Below are 21,320 nucleotides of genomic sequence, written 5' to 3'. Positions count from 1 at the left end.
GTTGATTGGAAGGCAGAGCTTGGATCTGCAACCACAGTAGAATTCTCTAATGCCTTCTAACGCCACAGAGTAATTTTATAAACTCAGCTACAATCACTTCCCTAGAAACTGGGCGAGAGCACATCACATGCTCAGTTTGGTCTCTCAGTCCTAGCATTCGGAAGCATAACAACCCCTTTAGAAAGAGTAAGGCAGGAAATGTGAGCAAGAAAGAATTATTATCATTTTATGCTCCCCTGGAGCATGGAAAAATAGGTTTTCAGTCAAAGAGAAATGGAATCATTAAAAACCATTTAAACCAAAGATTAGCCCCTTCACAGGATTTATTTGCACAAAGTCATATTTCCTCTTATGGACCAACATAGAAACATGTATATCACATATGTGCATAGCCACAGGTAAAAACTTATTCCCAGTATTCCATAAATATAACTCAAATCTCCTTGTATTTGAGTGCAAAATATTTAATTTTTTACAGCCCCCAAGAAGTAAATAGAAAGTTTAAAAACATAGCTTCCCCTCAAAGTATTTTCCTGTACTAGTCAGTGATATGCACAGTGATCCGGGAGCTCAGGATATTTGGGTATAATTATTTTAGATAACTAAACAAAATGCTTCTCAAATCAAAAGCACTTCGGAGACATCCTGCCCTATTTGAGATGTCTCTGCGAGCTGTATTAGGAGCCTGCTTGTGCCGTAGATAACTTTGAGAAAGAGAAACACTACTTAGAAGCAATTCACCAGCACTTCCAACTTAGGATGAGATTCCTGAATTCAGAGCATGGACAAGAAACTCCACTCCACTCTTCTCTGTATGAGCAAGCAGAGAAGAGAGATGTGTAACTGTCAATCATAATCTTCATCTTTCCTTTGTGCCTCTGTCCTACAGCCTGGTAAAGTAGGTGAGTATACCCACACTGGCCAGACAAGAGCTTGGAAATTCATCTTTCAGTTCACCAGCTCAGTTCTCTGGTGCAGAATCTAAAGAACAGAATAAACCCATATGGTTTACAGTATTGTCAGTGGGATGTAGGAAAATCACAGGGTTAATGCAGGGCTAGTAAAGGAGGCACCATTATGATGTGTGGGCTGAAGTGGACAAGGAGAGAGCTGTGTGGGCGGGCCACGTGGCAAGAATGCCACTCCTGGTGGATGATTGCAGTCCACAGCACTCCCACAGGAAGAGGCCAGAGGAATAAATATCCTGCCTTGCTCTTTTCTTTCCCTGCATTGTTCACTAAGACAAAGGGCAAGAAAGTCTGCTAATGCAGTTCAGATTGGCCAGACTCCCAGAGGACAGCACAGGATGGATACATGCAGAGAATGCATTTGAAGGTTGAACAGAGGACAATCAGCATAGTCGGAAACACAACCCTACAAATGAGGCCCAAATGGATAGGACAAGTAAAATGATAAAATGTAGGCCACTCAACTATCTCAGGCATATGGAACAGGAGGCCGGGAGCAGCAAAAAGACATCCAAGTCCTCCAGGGGGGTGGGGTCTGTTGAAAACTGCCAGTTTTCGTCGGTAATGGAACAGGGCCAGGGTAAGTGGGACAGAGTCAGTGGTTGCAGCTCTAAATGTCTGGGAAGAGCAAAGACGGAGGAAGCAAGGGTATCACTAACAGCAAAACAGGCCTCTTTTCCATTCTAAAGGAGAATAATTGATTCCAATGGGCAAAACCAAACTTTACCCAACAAATAGAAACTAAAAATATAGATAAGTACACCGAAAAAAGGAAAAGCTCAAGCAACAAACAACAATTCAAACGCAGTGCAGTTTGGATTTGGGGAGGTGGGTTTCACTAACATCACAGCAGCAACCTAAAAACAACCGCCAGTTGGGAGCTGTACCATGTCCTTTCAGTGTTCCTCCTATGTCCCCTCACATTCCTTTATCAGTTTTTTTGTTTGTTTTTTGAAACAGAGTCTCACTCTGTCTCCCAGGCTGGAGTGCAGTGGTGCAATCTTGGCTCACTGCAACCTCTGCCTCCTGGGTTCAGGCAATTCTGCCTCAGCCTCCGTAGCAGCTGGGATTACAGGCATGCATTACCATGGTCGGCTGATTTTTTTTGTATTTTTTAGTAGAGAAGAGGTTTCACCATGTTGGCCAGGCTGGTCTTGAACTCCTGACCTCAAGTGATCAGCCCACCTCAGCCTCCCAAAGTGCTGGGATTACAGGTGTGATCCACTGTGCCCAGCCTTTTATCAGATTTTTATGCACACTAGGTTCAAGTAAGTTTTCACAAAATTCGAACACCTGTACCTGCGTCTCTTTGCCACACAGCTTGCCTCAGGATGCTCAAGTCTGGTTAACCTACACAGGAGATGCAAATTGGTTGGAAATTTGCACTTCTTTGGAGGCAACGCAAAAGGAATGACTGATTAATGTGAAGGCATAAATACTCTAGCCTCCTTACCACTGACAAGGACAACTCCGACATGTGAGCTGAACTGAATTTAGAACTTCTAAATCATACACAACAGCTAGATATATATTCTTTTATATTTGTGATATATTTCTTAAAATTCAGACTTTGAGCAGGAGCAAAGCTTAAGAACCCTATAAGAGTCCAGAAAAGCAAGAAGCCACCTACAAAAAATAGGAGGTAAATGAAAACTGAGAGCAAGTTCCCAGCACTCTAAAGAAAAATCTAGCTTGATGGATTGATTGCAGGATCTCTTTCCAATTCGTTGGCTGTGTTGCCCTCCTTTCCATGAATGATCAAATGGCATTCCCAGTTCCTTCATGAAAAGGAAAGATATTTAGAATTAGAAATAAACCTTTTGGACAGTGTTTATATTGCAATGTGTCATTTATATATGTAGTTCTCCCACCAAAGGGTGGGTTCAATTGTTCTAAATAAAAAGTTTTGCAGTACCTAGGAAGTCCAAACTTAAAGTGTTCCTACAAGTTTTGCTACATAAAGATACCTGTTTTCTGAGGACCCTAATTGACTGCTAGATAAAGATTATGAAGATGAGGGTTGACAAAAAACATTTGAGTAGAAAAAACAATTTAAATAGAATCTCCACTTTTTTAAAAATGCTGCCCTAATGCGGCTAATTTCTGACTGTGTGCACTGCACTTCCCACTTAGACCTGAGTCCCTTTAGGAAAAGATCCTTCTCATTCAGAAAAAGAAGACAGAGGGGTAGATGTAGAATGAACTCACAAGAACAGAGAGCAACCACTGTGGAGAAAATGGGCCATTCACCTATATTTTGAAATGCTATCTGTTCTCTTCAAATGTGTTTAAATTCATGGATTTAGGAAATCAAACATGGCCTTGTAAATAAATAATTTTGTCAACCTCTTGGAATCTTCATTCTTTCCCTAATAGTTATTAAGCATCTACTGCCAGTCACTCTTCCAAGCAGTGTTGAGGTAACCATGCCCTCAATGAATTTATATTTTTCATCTATGTATCTACACTTTCACCAATACCACCTTGTCTTAAATAATATAGCCTCATTGTAAGTCTTGAAATCAAGTGGTATCTGTCTTCTGACTTTATTATTCTTCAGAACTGTGTTGGCTATCCTGAGTTGTGTCCCTTTTCATAAAACTTTTTGAATCAGCTTGCTGATATAAATAAAATAACTTGCTGGGATTTTTATTGTGATTGCACTGAGTCTATAAATCAAGTTGGAAGGAACTTAAATCTTACTAATGTTGAGTCTTTCTATTCATGATCATAGAATAGCTCTTTATTTATGTAGATCTTTCATTTGTTTCATCAGTGTTTCGGAGTTTTCCTCATATAGATTTTGTACATATTTTGTGTTTTTAATTTCAAATGCCATTTATCCATTGCTGGTATATGTAAAAGCAATTAACTTTTTATGTTTTTTCTATGTTTATAGTAACATTGTCTCCTGAAACTCGTTATAATTGTTTATCAGTTCCATGGGTTTTTTATGTTCATTCTTTGCGATTTTCAACCCAGACATTTATGTCAGCTGCAAACAAAGTTTTATTTCTTCCTTCCCAATCTGTATACCGTTTACATCCTTTTCTTTATTATTACATTAGCTAGGACTTCCAGTACCATGTTAAATGGGAGTGGTGAGAAGCAGCATCCTGTCTTTGTTCTGATCTTCTGAAGAAAGCACCTAGTTTCTCACCAATACATATGATGCTATCAATAAGGTTTTTTTGTAGAGGTTCTTTATCAGATACAAAAGTTCCCCTTTATTCATAGTTTTTTATGGGTGTGGGATTTTCTCAAGTGTTTTTTGTGCATCTATTGATGGGATCTTGTCTCTTTTTTTTCTTTAAACTTCTCTAATCTTAATAAAGCATTTTATATTATTTTTTCTCCTTTTTTAACAGATCAATTATATTTTTTAAAACAAATTTTAGTGGGTACACTAAAGTTTGCAGCATGAATTTACAACTAATATAAGTTTACTTTCAAATAACACAGTGTCATTTCCTGGGTAGAGCAGGTGCTTTATAACAGAGTATTCCCAATCCCTCCCTTTCATCCCTCATAACATTGCTGTCATTTATGTCATCTATTCATAAGCTATGGTTACCCAATATGTTGGTGCTATTATCGTTTTAGCAATCATTTCTCTGTTAGATTAATTAAGACTAAGAAAAACAAAGGAGTTTATTTAACTTTCACTTATTCCTCCTCTAATGACTTCCCTTTTTTATGTAAATCTTAGTTTCTGACCTATATCTTCTTTCTGAAGAACTCCTTTCTGGCATGGCAGATCTACTGGCAACATATTCTCTCAGCTTTTGTTTATCCAAATAAGTTTTTACCTAACTCTCCATTACTTTTGAAGGATAATTTCACCAGATACAAAATTCTAGGTTGGTGAATTGTTGTTGCTGCTGCTGTTGTTTTTCCAGCACTTTAAATGTTACTCCACTCTCTTCTTGCTTGCGTGGTTTCTGAATAAAAATCTAATGTATTTCTTATCCTTATTCTTTTATAGATAAGATCATATAAGTAACACAGGTATTTTTCCTCTGGTTTCTTTCAAGATTTTTTTTATTGTCAGGCTTTCTGCCATATGAATATGGTATGGCTCGGTGTAGACATTCTATCTCTTGTTACTGTTTAGTGAGGTTCTTAGATCTATAGTTTGGTATCATTCATTTTGGAAAATTCTTAGCCATTATTATTTTAAATATATCTTCTGGGTTTTTCTTTTTTTCTCTCTTCTAGTGTTTTTATTATGCATATGTCATGCTTTTTATAATTGTTCCACACTTCTTGCATATTCTGTTCCTTTTTTGTTGTTGTTGTTCTATTTTCTCTTGACATTTCTGTTTGGGACATGTCTGTTAACATATCTCTAGGACCACTGATTCTTTCCCCTACCACACCCAGTCTACTTACAAATCCATCAAAGGCATTTTTCATTTCTCTTACAGTGGCTTTGGTGTTTTCAGTATTTCCTTTTGATTCTTTCTTAGAGTTTCCATCTCTCTGCTTACATTGCCCATCTGTTCTTGCCAGATGTCTGCTATTTTCATTAGAGCCCTGGGCATATTAATCATAGCTACTTTAAATTCCCAGACTGATAATTCCAACATTCTCCCTTATATCTTAGTATGGTTGCTTGTTTTGTCTGTTTACTGTTTGCTGTAGCTGTAGGTATCTAAAGCTTTAATTTTCTCTAATACATTTTGTCTCCCCTGTTGTCTTAGGATTTCCCTAACAGAGTCCGAGCTGTGCTCTAAACCCCTGTTTTTATACAGGAGATTAACTGATGTGACAGTAAAGTGTTGGCAGGAGACAAAACATTCTCTATTGCTATGATTAAGTCTCAGCCTTTTAATTGGCCTATTCCCTGGGGCTGTGAACTTCACAAGTGCTTCTCAGTGCTTTCTACTTCTTAGGTGAGGCAGAAAGACTAGAGGGAATGGGAGGGGACTGAAGTTGGGAATATCACTTCCCCAATATTGCATAGACTGAAGTATAGTTTTCTGGGAGGTCAAGTGAGAACAAAAAGCTCTGAGTGTATTTTGAAATGGTTCCTTTTCCCCTCTCCCTGTCCAACACTGGGGGAAATAGTCTCTGATCTTCACCGTGAAAACTTGGTGGGGCTCCTGAGGGTAAAGCTCCCAACAGTGTGGGGACCCCCAGCAAGACTGGGTTCCCAGGAGTTTTTACCTTTCAAACTGATCCACACTCAGGCTCCAGCAATTAATTCATCATCAACTACCTCTCAAGTACTCTGTGTTCATATAGACATACACACACATGCATACTAACTCCAGTAGCTTCTGCTCTGGATAAGCTGTTATTCTCATTTCTTTCTCCAGTTTTCAGGGAGTCAGTTTGTCCTGTGACCTCAATTCTCTGATGGCTCTAAGAAGAGTAGTTGATTTTCAGTTTGTTTAGCTTTTTACTTGTGAGGATAAGAGTTATAACTTCCAAACTCTTTACCTCTTTGAGCTCAAACCATCTCTTGTTTTTAAAAATAAATATATAAGTTAATACATAAATGTTTGTTGAATTGAAAATGTTTGCCATTCTGGCATCTTAAGTGCTCAATGTCTTTTCCTCCAGGACAGCAACAATCAAAGATACAGGTGATCAAATCATGGGGTGGAGATGGAAAATCGGAAGAAACCAAAATGTTGCCAGAGCTGAAATTACCATGAGTTAGCTCTGTTTCCTCCTTTTTTCTCCTCTGTCCTCTTCTGTCCTGTTCATTCTCTGACCCATCCCTCTTCTGTGTTTGATTTCTCTTCTTGTTGCCTAATGATGTCCTCTGCTCCCTCCTCTTTAAATCATTTCCACTGGAAGATACGTCCCTAAATCTCCCCTTTTATTAAATTTCAAAACAAAAAATGATCCCTAGATATATAAATATGTGGGTAGATAGAAGATACAGAGATATTCTTGTATATGCCTATTATATTTCTTGTAATAGTTGCATCCAGGAGGAAGAACGTAAGCATAGGTGAACTGATGTGAAAAGAAGTCTTGTTTCTACTGTGTACATGTTTGTACTGTTTAATTTTTTACCATTACATGTATTCTCAAGAAAAATATATCCCTTCTTAAGTGGAAGCTGCTATAATCCACCCATAATCCAATTACTGCCATCTGCAGAAGAAAACAAGTGCTACAGCAAACATTTTATTCGATAGTGAAAGCCTTAATGCCTTTATCGTAAGATCAGAAACAAGACAAGGATATCCGTTCTTATCTCTATTCATCATTGCATTGGAAATTTTAGACAGGACAATGAAAAAAAATAAAATAAATAAAAGGTATAAAGATCATTAAGGAAGAATCAAACCTGTCTTTATTTGCAGATTCAAGAATATATACAGAAAAAAAATGAAGTATAAATTCTTATTTTCTCTTGTCAAGTTTAAAAACAATTCGAATTCGTAAATGATAGGGACATAGATGAACCTGGAAACCACCATTCTCAGCAAACTGACACAAGAACAGAAAATCAAACACCGCATGTTCTCACTCATAGGCAGGTATTGAACAATGAGAACACATGGACACAGGGAGGGGAGCATCATACACTGGGGTCTGTGGGGGGGAAATAGGGGAGGGACAGTGGGGGGCGGGGAGTTGGGGAGGGATATGGGGAGAAATGCCAGATATAGGTGATGGGGAGGAAGGCAGCAAACCACATTGCCATGTATGTACCTATGCAACAATCTTGCATGTTCTTCACATGTACCCCAAAACCTAAAATGCAATAAAATATATTTTTTAAAAAATACAAAGAAAATAAATAAATAAATAAAAGAATTCACAAATGAAATAACAAATTTGCTAGATACAAATTCAATGTACAAAAAACAACTGTGTTACTACATTATTACTAATAAACGATTGAAAATTAAATTTTAAAAAGTTATTTAAAATAAAGTAAAAGGTAGGAAAGGATGAAATTTCACTTCAAAACAAGACTAGCATGTCTGTTTTTCTCATTATTATTCACTATTGTAATGTAGAATACAGCACTTTGGCTCCCAGTCAACTTCTCTCCAATTAGTCCCACTAAATTATTGTCACCTGATCTTCAAATACACACACACAAATACAGCCAATAAAATTTAGGGAGGAGAGAAGGTCTTTTCAATAAATGATGCTGATGCAATATAATATCTTTATGAAAGAACTAAAGCTATCTCATACATACATAACTGATTTAAAATTGATCTAAAATCTAAATATTAAAGAAAAAACCATGAAGCTTTCAAAGTAAACCTGAGAATGACTTTGTGACTATGTAGTAGGAAAAAATTAAACAGAACAAAGCATGAACAGTAAAAGAAGTGGATAAATGAACTTTCTTAAAATTTAAATATCATTCTCAAAGGACATAATGAGTGGTCATGTGAATGGGCAAGTCAGAAAGTGAGTAAAGCTAACTGCAATGTGTGTGTCTGAAAAAGCACTCATATCCAGAATCCACTTTTTAAAAAACTAAAATCAGTAAGAAAAAGACTAAAAACACTATTTTTAAGTGGCCAAACGACTTGAACAGTTACCTCATGAATGGTGATGTCCAAATGGCTAATGAACATGTAAAAAGTGCCCAACAAGCCTGGGTGTGGCAACTCACACCTGTAATTCCAACACTTTGGGATACCAAGATGAGAGGATCACTTGAGCCCAGCAATTTGAGAAGAGCCTGGGCAACATAGTGAGACCTCATCTCTACAAAAAATAGAAAAATTGGCCAGATGTGGTGGCATGTACCTATAGTTCTAGCTGCGCAAGAGACTGAGACAGGAAGATAGCTTGAGCCCAGGAGTTCAAAGCTCCAGTGAGCCATGAGCACACCATTGCACTCCAGCCTGACAACAGAGCAAGACCTTGTTTCTTTAAAAAAAAAAAAAAAGTCATGCGTTTGAGACCAGCCTGGCCAACATGGTGAAACCCCATCTCTACTGAAAATACAAAAATTAGCTGAGCATGGTGGCATGCACCTGTAATCCCAGCTACTCCAGAGACTGAGGAAGAAGAATGGCTTGAACCTGGGAGGTGGAGGTTGCAGTGAGCGGAGATCGCGCCACTGCACTCCAGCCTGGGTGACAAAGCAAGACTCTGTCTTAAAAAAAAAAAATCATTATTTATTAGGGAAATATTAAAAAGACTAAAGCAACATTGTACTACATACCCAACAGAGTAATTAAAATGAGAAATACTGAAAATAACAAGTGTTTATAAGGATGAAGAGTATTCTTCTCTGGAAATTGTTGATGGGAGTGCAAATCAGCTTAAATATTTTGGGAGAAAATTTGATAGCATTTAGAAACCTAAACATACGCCTATCTTGTGACTCATAAAATGTACATATAGGTATATGCCCAAACAAAATAAGTGTATAGTGCCAGCAAAATACATGTTCAAGAATGTTTATAGCAGCTTTATTAATAATATACAGAAATTGAAAACAAGGCAAATGTCCATAAAGAAGATAATTGATAAGTAAATTGCTCTACATTCATACAACGGAATACTAAAACAGCAGTAACCAAGAACAGTGTTATGGATGAATCTCACATGACTCTCTATGTTAGGTGAAACATAAAAAAGCAAAGGCACTATTTAATGTTTATATGAAGCTGAAGCATGAGAAAAATGAAATTGTGATGATAAAGTAAGAATAGTGGATATTTCCAGGAAGAGCGTAGGGAGTAGTAATTACTGGGAAAGAGCAGCAGGAATACTCTGAAATGATAAAAATCTTCTATATTTTCATTTGGGTGGAGGTATGTAATCATAGCCTTACAGATGTGAAAAAAATCATTGAGCAGTTAATGTTTGTGCACTTCATTTCAAAAATTATACTTCAATTTAAGAAGGGTTAGGGTGTTTTCATTGTACTGATTCTCCACCACTCCCACTGCACCCTCAATCCATGTGTCTTGAATTTAATCATCATTCCTCTCCTTTAGCATCAAAACACAGCCCTCCCCTACACTTTCATTTCCTTAACTATATCCTGATTAAACTGAAACATTTCAAAGGAAAAAAGCTAAACATTAATCCAAACTTTCCCTTTTTCTAATAGAAGAGAACTTTCCTAAGTTTGTAAAATAAACTATTTTCCAGACAGTTCATATGCCATGATTTCTGAAAGAATTGTTACCATTAATAATGTGTTCAGACCAAAAACATTATTCTTCTGATACTTTATATAAAGTTGTACTTACACTTATCCAATGCTGTGAATATATGACCTCTCTTGAGACCACCATCTCTTTCCTTTATGCCCTACTGTTATTAATAGAAAGTCACAGATATATGCAGTGTCTTAAAATACAATAGCAATTGCTTCTCCTGACAACTAGTTGGCTGCTGTGTTTCTAATAGCACTTACCCAGAGCTGTCTATTATTAATGTAGATTATTCAGACCCTTGAGGTGAGGCTCCAAATTCTACCTACATGAATCTTTAAATAAAGAATGAAGCCTGTATCTAGCATACTTAACTCCCTCAAACCTGTTTATCTCTGCCTCAGAAGGCCTTATATTATTAGCCTTGACCCTTAAGGCTCTGCATCATCTCCGTGGTCACCATCCTTGATTATATAAGGAACCTAACCTACTTCTCACTCACACACCCCAAAATTCTTTAAAAATTTCTCTTAACTTTTTGTCAAGACCACATCAACCATATTTTTCACTTCCAACACTCTTGCAAAAATGTTATTCCAAAAATTAGCCTTTGTAAGTTGCATGACATCTGAAAAAAAGAAAAACACTTTAAAACGAAATCAGCCAGCGAAAAGATGGAACAAGGAAATGTAGCTGAAGAAAAACATAGCAGAGTAGATTAAAATTCAAGAGCCCGGACTCCAGTTTCAGCTCTGGCACCAGGTACATGTGTGTACATTGGCAGCTTACAAAATATTGAGTGTGATGTATTGTATGAGGAGACTGAAGTAAATGATTTCATAAGCCTATTCAAGATTAAACTACGTATAATTGTAGAAACTATTCTCATAAAATAACAATTGGAATCGTTGGGTTGGATAAGCAGTGCAGGGAATAAGTGCGCTTAAGAATAAAAGTTAAAATTTTTCTCTAATTATAGCAGAGAAAGCACTGGCATTTGTTCCCTCGCTGAAAAAAAAGAAAAGAAAAGAAAAGAAATACCCTGATTAACAAAGGTTTGGATTCCGTTTCTCAATCATTTAAGAATTTTCTGCAAAAGGTTCTCCTCAGGGCAGCTTTGACATCTTTATTCCTCAGGCTGTAGATTAATGGGTTAAACATGGGCACCACTGCAGTATAAAAAATGGAGGACACTTTCCCCTGGTCCAGGGGTAGAATAGAAGGTGGTTTGAGGTACATAAAAGCTCCTGACCCAAAGAAAAGTGATACCACAATTATGTGGGAGCTGCAGGTACTGAAGGCTTTAGACCTGCCCTCTGTGGAGCTAATGTGGAGAATGCTGGAAAGAATAAACCCATAAGAGATAAAAATGGTGACAATTGGAACCCCAATGCCAATGGTCACAATAATAAAAACCAACAGCAAATTTATGTAAGAGCTGTTGCAGGAGAGCTCAAGGAGGGGAAGGATGTCACACATGTAGTGATTGACAAGATTTTCTGCACAAAAGGTCATAAACATTATGTTTCCCAAATGAGCCACAGCCCCCAAAACCCCCATCCCATAGACACCCAACAAAAGGAGCAAGCACACCTGGGGAGACATGGTGACCATGTACAACAGTGGGTTACAGATGGCCACGTAGCGATCATATGCCATCGCTGACAGGATGAAGGACTCAGAAAAGACAAAGAAACAGAAAAAAAAAAACTGAGTCATACACCCTGCATAGGAGATCATGTTCTTCTTTGAGACAAAACTCATCAGCATTTTAGGGGTAAGGGTAGTGGAATAACTGAAATCTATGAGGGACAGGTTGAAGAGGAATAAGTACATGGGAATATGCAGGTGAGAGTTGAGCCCTATCAGGGTTATCAAGCCCAGGTTCCCCACTGCAGTGACCACGTAGAAACCTAGAAACAGGAAGAAGAGGGGGATCTGGAGTCCTGGCTGGTCCGTTAAGCCTGCGAGAATAAACTCTGTCACAGAGGAGGAGGAGTTCTTGGCAGGCATTCTCCTTTAGGAATGTCTGTGAGAGAAAAAGAAAGAGTCACTCAGAAAGACAGAAAGGCTACACACTGGGGAGTTAGTGGAAATTAAGGAAATGGGAGGAAGAAGAAAAGAAACATTTACTGAGCACTAACTATGGGATAGGCACTGTTCTAAGTGCTGTGTGGCATTACACTCATCCCCGTTCCACAGATGAGGACGCCTAGCCTGGGCCACCTGCATAGTCCCAGTGCTACAGAGTTGCAGCTCTGTGTTCTGGCTCCCTCTATTCTGAGCTTTGACTGTCACCTGGGGGGAGGCAGTGATAAATACTTTATTTTCCACTCTATATTCTCAATGTCTACCTGATTTTTAGGGTTTTTTTTTCTTTTTTAACAGAAATTAACAATTTAAAACTTTTACTTAAATGATATTCAATTACAAAGCAAAAAACCCATAGTGCTATAGAAAAAAAAAATACCAATGGACACAGAAAATATTATCAACTTGACTCATCATTAAATAAATGTAAATTAATGGTAGGAAAAATAATATACGTTGGTGTGAGCTTCACAGGAATATCCAAATTTCTCCTCTTATCTTCTGACAGTTGACACTGAGCCTTCAATGACAAGCCAGGGCTCTGACAGATGAGAGTGGTCTGAGCTTTCTTTTAACCACTCTACTGTAGCACCCAGTGGCTCAGACAGGCACTCACCCCCTTCGGCTTGGAGCCACTGTGCTGCTTTCTGCTGCCTATTGCCCATCTCTTTCATGGAAATCCAATGGCCCTGCTAAAAAGAACGTGACAACTTGGAGCCCAGACCCATCTGCTGCTGCTACTCCACTTTGAAAATCTTGGTTCTCTCTGGGAATCTTGGTTCTCTTGCAGAGCTGAAGAAAGCGATCTCTGATTGTGACTTTGCCCAAAGTCTTCTGACCGGCTTCCAGGAATGAGACAGCAGTCTTTCCTGACACCATGGATAAGAGGCATCTGGAGAGTTTTATTCTTGAATAGAGACCTCAGTGAGCTAGTTACAGAGGCTCCCTCAGAGCCATCGCCAGAGACCACCTTCCCTAAGGAAAAGGAAATGTTTGTTTACACTCTTGATCATGCTTTTAATGACCTGTTCTTTCATTCAGATTACATCTTTTTAAGCACAATTAAGGACAGGGCAATATGGGAAAAACCAATTCTTGCTACCTTGTATTAAGCACTTACTGTATACCAAACACCGTATCCAACCCTGCACCTTCATACAGACACCAAGAATCCAACACCAATGTACAAATGATTTTACCTCATTTATTTCTCACAACAACCTTATAAATTAGACATGTGAATCTCTGCTTTAAAAGTGGGAAGCACACACAGCTAACAGAGTCCAGAATCTTAAGTCAAACCTTGGTTTGTCTAACTCCAAGTTTCATGGTCTTAGCCACTGGCTATACTACCCCCCTGTGAGTGATAATGAATTCTCTGAAGCAGGATTTTTACTTAAGAGGGTTTCATGGGATTTTTTTTTTTTTTTTTTTTTTTTTTTTTTAGATTCTTGATAGATAAAAACAAGCAGTCGTAAAGGATGCTATAGTTTGGATACTTGACCTTCCAAACCTCATGCTGAAATTTGATCCCTAGTGATGGAAGTGGAGCCTAAGAGGAGGTGTTTGAGATATGGGGGCAGTGCAATCCCAGTGGTAATGAATTAATCCTCACTCTATTAGTTCCCATGAGAGCCTAGCACCTCTCTTTCCTCTCGCTTCCTCTGTCTTGCTATGTGATCTCCACATGCCAGTTCCCCTTGCCTTTCACCATGAGTGGAAGCTCCCTGAGGTCCTCGCCAGAAGCAGATGCTGGCACCATGCTTCTTGAACAGCCTGCAGAACAGTGAGCCAAATAAAACTCTTTTCTTCATAAATAACCTAGTCTCGGGTATTCTTTCACAGCAACACATGTGGAATAAGACAAGGGTAGAAATTGTCAGAGCCAGGAAAGTTCAAATTAAGGAATACTGGACTTCAGAGGAGAAGAGTCATTATTCCACTCACATCTAATATTTACCAATGATTATATGAACTTTTTTAAGCTCAAAAAATAGGGAAATCTTTCCTGGTTTTCATGCATTACCTGTTCATGCAAATTAAGCTTGATAATTAAAAACAAATACTAATTAAGTAACTAATATCAACTTGCATCAAGATGTGAAGGCCAGGGAAGGGACCCCACAGCTAATAGGTCAGATAATGGGGACTTGAAGAAAGACGTAAACAAAAATAATATTCCTTCTGCAAATGCATACTGAGTATCTGCTATGCCCAAGAAACTCTTCTAAGTTCTTAGTTGGGAAAGAAAAAGCAAATTCTTGCCCTCATGAAGTTTTCATTCAAGTGGGAGAAGACCAAAAAAACGATACAAATGAAAGGAAAAAAAAACAAACAGAACATGTAACACGAAAGTGCTGTCCAAAAAAAAAACAAGGGAGGGGGTAGAGAAGGAAGGGGTACAGATTTAATTTTAAATAGAGTAATCTGACATTTGAGCAATGACTCAGAAGAGATTTGAAGTGTTTGCTTGATATGATCAGTTACTCTTCTAAAACATTAGGCACTCATGGATTATCCAGCAGCCTTCCAAGGCATCACATTTTTGTCCTGCAATATCTTAAGCCAAATTACTCGCTCTAAGGAAGAAAATTATGAAAATAGTAAAAAGATAAAGGGGCAAGAGACCTTGCTGAGGATTCAGATAATCACAAGTCACACAATGTTGGCTTATGACTGAGAGTGATATGAAGGCTAAAAAAGCTTTGGGTAGTAACTTGCATTTTATAGCCCTTGCTATAAAAATATGGACTTTTATATATTAAAGATGACAGATTTCATAGCCAAGAAATAAATCTCTATTTGGGGAAATTCAAGCTTCAGTTAGCAGACGGGTTATATATGTTTTTAGTCAGAGTTAAAGGCTGCAGTCCTCTTGGAGAAGTTATAAAATCATAACACAAAGTCAGAAGTCTTCTTCCAGGCAAGTAAACTGCACACAGGCCAGAAGTGCACATATGTCAGTGAAGACCTGCTTGCCCTCAGCTCAGTCTCAGCAATTATAGTGTCTCATTGGTCAGCATACACTTGGAACTGTCTACATCCCAGAGTAATTCTAATGAATCGCAGTCCTTGTCCTCAATCCCACTATATACACTTAAGAAAAATAGAGAAAAAGAATCCATTATCAAAAAATTGAAATAAGCCCCACAAGGTAGGCTTGTCTTGAGACCCAAAGGGCAAAGAGGACCTTAGGGGTTCATTTAACGTTTACTTTCCTCTAGAAGATTTAGAGGGTTCTTGTATTCCCGATGCAACACCAGGAAAGTTCTTCTGAGGTTTTTGTCATTTCAGAGATGGTTTCCATGGGAACTTCATTTCAAATGCATCAGCATTTTATTTCAAATGAACCAAGGTTTCTTCAAATCATTTTCACTGTCGATTTGCTCCAATACAAGCACAGAGACGCATAGAAATAAATATTCTTGCTTAATTTACTTTTGATGCAGAACTGTCTGTTTTTCCAAAACTTGAATCTCTGTATAATGGATTCTTTATTCTATTTATTGCTAACATTAACATTATTAAAATATATATGAGACATGGATTATAACATACTCATGTGGTAAGCATATGCACAATATGCTTTGTATATATGGCACATGCATTAACCTTCAAGTGGTTTCTTGTAGACTGTCAAACGGCACACGGGTGATGGTGAAGGCAGTAACCTTCACTCCACGCAAAAGAAATGTAGGAATGAGCCACAATTTCAACAAAAAGCATAAGAAAGCCTGCCCAGAGAGAAAAGATGGCAGCTGAAATGGCTGCATATGAAATGATTTCAGTTAGGATCTAAGGATGGGCACAAAATTAGACTTCTCTACCAGAAGTCATATGGTTTGCAGGTATACTTAATGGTATATTGGTTTTCAATATGTGTGTGTGTGTGGCATATAAAGGATATAAAAGAAATCTTTGACTTCCTAAAGAGATTTACAGTCTAATAGAGTAATCTCCCATTTCGTCTCTTTACCCTCTTTACCCACTCAATGTTCCAAAATTCCCAGTGACCAGTTCTCAATCATCTGTGCCTCTTCTTTCTTAAATGTTTGGGCATCTCATCTCAAGACTTTGAAAACATTTTCAAAATTGTTAGTACCTAAATTTGCTCTTACTTTTCTGTTAATTCTCTGTCCTGTGTATATGGCCTCTAATAAAATGTTCCAGTGTCATGCTCTGTTGTTACCCTGAAATCAGCAAGTACAAAGATTAGCATGTCACCTTTGTCCCCAAAAAAGGCATCTGCCTAACCTTTCCAGTTTTATTAGAAAGGTAGTAGAGGGTAGTGTTAATACGGTATTACTAGTCCTGATTTGTTTGGGGTGATCCACTTTTAGATCTATTATCCCAGAAAAATTATTAGTAACAATCCTTTTCACTATGAAATATATTCCACTTAGATCATAAATTGCATGATCTCTGTATGCGTTCAGAGCATAAACTTTAGGATCCAACCAACTTCTACAATTACTTGCTCTGCCACTCACTAGCTGTGTGACCTTGAAAATGTTTAACCTCTCCTGAGCTTGAAATTACTTATCTTAAAATGGGGATAATAATCATAAATGGTGCAGTGTCTAGTAATGTAAAACATGCAACACAGAAGGTACTAAAAAGTATTGGATTGCTATGATTATATTCAAATATATGCCCATGGATGAAAGGAGTATTTTAAACTGTACTGGCATACAGGATCAGCTAAAACAGAGAGAGATTAAGACAGGAAGATAAGTTAAGGTGGTTTCACAAGCAGTAGAAACAGTAAAGCAAAAACAGAATCAAGTGAAGACATCATAAAGAAACATGATTTAATATCTCTATGGTTTGGAGAAGGACAGAAAGGAAAAAAAACAGAAATGAAATCTGACTAAAATTTTAGGAACACAGAACTCTGAGTAGGATGGCAGAAAATGAACAAATAAGGAATGAGGACAATACGAAGCTAGATTTCATTCTACATGATGAAATGCTGTTTGAACCCTTTGAAAGTAATAACAAGTTTTAAAAAACAGCAATGAAGGACCAGACCTTGGGAGAAAAGGAGTAAAAATGCAAATTGGGGAATCAGCTAAACATAAGTGAACCCAAAAGAGTGACGAATTGTTCCAAGAAGAAATATTTAAAGATAGAATAGTCAATGATTAAGAACTAAGCCCTTCCAAAAATACCCACAATTAGAAAACAGGAGAAGGAAATTGACCAATGGAAAAAGCCAAGTGGAACAACTGAGAGCAAGATTTGGAAATAAACAGACCTGTAATCAAATTCCAATGCCATAGCTGTGTGAATTTGGAAAAGTTATTTAACACCATGGAGACATAGTGTTCCTAACTGAAAACCAGATATAGAAATTCCATGTGACCCAGCAATCCCATTACTGGGCATATATCCAAAGGATTATAAATCATTCTACTATAAGGACACATGTACACGAATGTTCATTGCAGCACAGTTTACAATAGCAAAGACCTGGAACCAACTCAAATGCCCATCGATGATAGACTGGACAGGGAAAACGTGGCACATATATTATGCAGCCATCAAAAACTATGAGTTCGTGTCCTTTGTAGGGACATGGATGAACCTGGAAACCATCATTCTCAGCAAACTGACACAAGAACAGAAAATCAAACACTGCATGTTCTCACTCATAGGCAGATGTTGAACAATGAGAACACATGGACACAGGGAGGGGAGCATCATACACCGGGGTCTGTCGGGGGGAAATAGGAGAGGGACAGCAGTGGGTGGAGAGTTGGGGAGAGATAGCATGGGGAGGAATGCTAGATATAGGTGATGGGGAGGAAGGCAGCAAATCACACTTCTATATGTGTACCTATGCAACAATCTTGCATGTTCTTCACATGTAACGCAAAACCTAAAATGCAATTTAAAAAAACCAGATATAGTAATAACACACTTGCAGATGTGCATAGGTATAAAATTTGACTTTGCTGAATATTCAATTAGTGTTTCTTGAATTTATGGAATTCACAGAGGACAAAAAAAGAGAATTTCAAGAATGAGGACAACTAATATTTCTATGCATTCAAGAGAAAAAAAAGAACTGAAAATAATTAACTTGTTCCCTTGCACTCCAATTTTCCTTTTCCATATCACTATTTATCTATATTTTAACCTTAAATGTTGGGAAGAATTCATCATTGAAGCCATCTTGGCCTGAAATTTCCTTTGTAAAGCACTTTAAGAACAAATTTTATTTTTTAATTAGTTAAGAACTGTTCGGAGTTTCTATTTCCTCTTTTGTAAATCTTAATAATTTGCATCTTTCAATTAATTTTCTAGTTCTTCTAAATTCTCAACTTTATTGGCATAAAGTTTTTATAATATTCCATATATGTACTATATATATGAATATATATAGTATACATATATAGTATATATAAATGGTGCAGTGTCTAGCATGTGGAACATGCAACACAGAAGGTATTAAAAAGTATTATGTTGCTATGATTATATTCAAATATATGCCCATGGATGAAAAGAGTATTTTAAACTGCAGTGGCATACAGGATCAGCTAAAACAAAGAGAAACTTAAGACAGGAAGATTAGTTAAGGTGGTTTCACAAGGAGTAGAAATAGTAAAGCAAAAACAGAATCAAGTGATGACATCATGAAGAAACATGATTTAATCTCTTTATGGTTTAGAGAAGGACAGAAAGGAAAAAGCACAAATAAAATCTGATGTATAGTATATATACTATATATATGGAATATTATGTATATTCTCTCGCTCTCTTTCTATATATTATATATATATATATGTATATATCTGTAGGATCTGTAGTGATTGACTCTTTTATTCTTGATATTATTAATTTTAGCTTTAGATCTTTTTCTTGATTGGCCTAACTAAAATTTTATTAATTAAAAAATTAAAATTTTATTGACTTTTTACAAGAGTTACATTCTGTTTTCATCGATTTTTCACTATTGTTAATCTTCTATTTCATTAATTTATACTTCACCTTTATCATTTCTTTCCTTTCACTTACTTTGAGTTCAATTTGCTATTCTATTTCTAGGTTTTTACTATGAGGGTCATTGGTTATTGATTTTAAACTTTTCTTCTCTACTATGAAAATTTTAAATTATAAATCTATCTATCTCCAAAACTGCTTTAACTGAATCATAAAAGGGCTTTTTTTTTTCATTTTTATGCAGTTAGAAAATATTTTCTAATTTACACCATGGTTTCTTTTTCAATAATTGGGTTATTTAGAAATGTGTAGTTCAATTTCCAAATATTTAGAGATTTCACAGAGATCTGTTCTTAGTTTCTAATTTAATTCTACAGTAGTCAGAGAACATATTCTGTGTGTTTTCAGTACTTCTAAATTTATTGAAACTTGTTTAATCTCCCAGCATATGGTCTGTCTTGGTGAATTTTCCATTGGTACTTGAAAAAAATCTGTATTCTATTGTTGTTGAGTGAGATGTTCTATAAATGTCGTTTTGTTCCTGTAAGTTGATAGTGTTATTTAGGTCTTCTATGTCCATAATCCTTTTCTGTCTCCTTGCACTAAAAGAGGAATGTTAAAATCTTCAACTTGAATGATGAATTTTTCCATGTCTTTTTTCAGTTATGTCAATATTTGCTTTATGTGTTTGAAGTTCTGTTATTAGTTGGGTACACATTTAAAATTGTTGTGTATGTTTGGTTACTTGATACTTGAATTATTACGAAATGTCTGTGATGATTTTTGTTAATATTCCAAATTCTGAAGTCTACTGTGTCAGAAATTAATAAAGATATTCCAGATTTTGTACAATTTTATTATACAGTGTATCTTTTCCCAACCTGTTTGAAAAGAAAATATATGTCTTTATATATATATAGTGTGGTTTATTTAAATTGCATATAGCTGAGTTTGGGTTTTTTTTAATCCAGTGTAGCTTTTTCTGTCTTGTAAATGGCATGTTTAGACTATTTATATTCAATGTAATTATTGAGTTAAGCCTACACGCTTGCTGTTTGTTTTCTACCCATCCCATCTGGTCTGGTGTTTGTTACTTTTTTCTTCTCTTTTCTTGCCTTCTTTTGGTTTATTTGAGTACCTTTTCATATTATTTTTTATCTCTTCTGTTGTCTTGTTAATTATATCTCATTTATTAGTGGTTTCTAGTAGCATTGGCAATACGCAACTTTATCAAAATATCACCTCAGGAGGCTGAGCATGGAGTTGATCAAAATATCACCTCAGGAGGCTGAGCATGGAGTTGATCAAAATATCACCTCAGGAGGCTGAGCATGGAGTTGCCCTGGATGGGATGGTCTGGTTTGTAGTTACAAGCTTCCCACTGTTGCTGATGTCTCTGGCATTTTCAAAAACTGTTCTTGAGTGAGCTGCTGCCATTGCCCACTTTTGAATCGCATCCAACAGTTGAAAACTCCATCTGAAGCATTTATTCTGGAGACCAGCAAAGAAGAGACAAAAGAAAACTGTGAGAAAGTTCAGCCTAACTTATTGTCACTTCCAGAATTTTTCAACTAATATTTTAATACCTTATGCATGATGGTATAAAGAACCTCAGAAGAGTATACTTCTATTGCTCCTTCTGTACTTTATGCTATCATTGCTATGTATTTTATTTCACCATGCTGCAAACTCTATAATATGTGGTTCTAATCTTTTCTATAAATAGTAAATTATATACTAAGGAATTTTTTAATGAAATAAACATCAGTACATTATAATTAGGTTCTTTAAAGTGATCATGGAAGTGCGCTTCTCAGATATACCCCTTCAGGAAGTATGAATGACTAGTCACCCCTGCTGCTGCACTCTAAAATCAATTACCACATTTGCACTGAGGTCATGCTTCCCAAAGGCTACACCCAGCCAATGACTAAAAGAAACGGAGATTATTAAAGCAGGCCTATTTCTGCTAGACATGAGATTTCTCCCAAAAATTTGGTTTAAAAATTCTATCCATTTTTCCATCAGCCTGACCAGTTTGCTAGCTCTTTCAGCTTCTTTTAGCCCCCTCTTTATTTTGCCTGACAGCTGTTAAATATCTAATCTTGTTTTGGTATCTGCTTTTCAGAGTACTTGGAATATTGCAAGTGATAACAAATGTGATCCAATCAAAAATACCATAAAATAATAACTAGAGACCAGGGCAAGCCTCCCT

At 36.8% G+C, this 21,320-nt stretch overlaps 1 protein-coding gene across 1 annotated transcript; it reads right to left on the bottom strand.

The window, feature by feature from the left end:
• Positions 1-11,140: 11,140 nt before the first annotated feature.
• On the bottom strand, positions 11,141-12,082 carry LOC116556418 (olfactory receptor 8B12-like). The gene has a single exon (XM_032285772.1). It carries the CDS (start codon positions 12,080-12,082, stop codon positions 11,141-11,143), a length of 942 nt encoding a protein of 313 aa, XP_032141663.1.
• Positions 12,083-21,320: the final 9,238 nt, after the last annotated feature.

This window comes from Sapajus apella, unplaced genomic scaffold (assembly GCF_009761245.1).
Source record: "Sapajus apella isolate SASKATOON/1434 unplaced genomic scaffold, GSC_monkey_1.0 scaffold16, whole genome shotgun sequence".
NCBI lineage: Eukaryota > Metazoa > Chordata > Mammalia > Primates > Cebidae > Sapajus > Sapajus apella.
Note: the sequence above shows the minus strand (reverse complement) of the source record. Positions and strands in the feature narration are given on the sequence as shown.

Coding starts and splice junctions, on each gene's coding strand:
- LOC116556418 (XM_032285772.1), bottom strand. CDS start 12,082: ATGCCTGCCAAGAACTCCTCCTCCTCTGTGACAGAGTTTATTCTCGCA.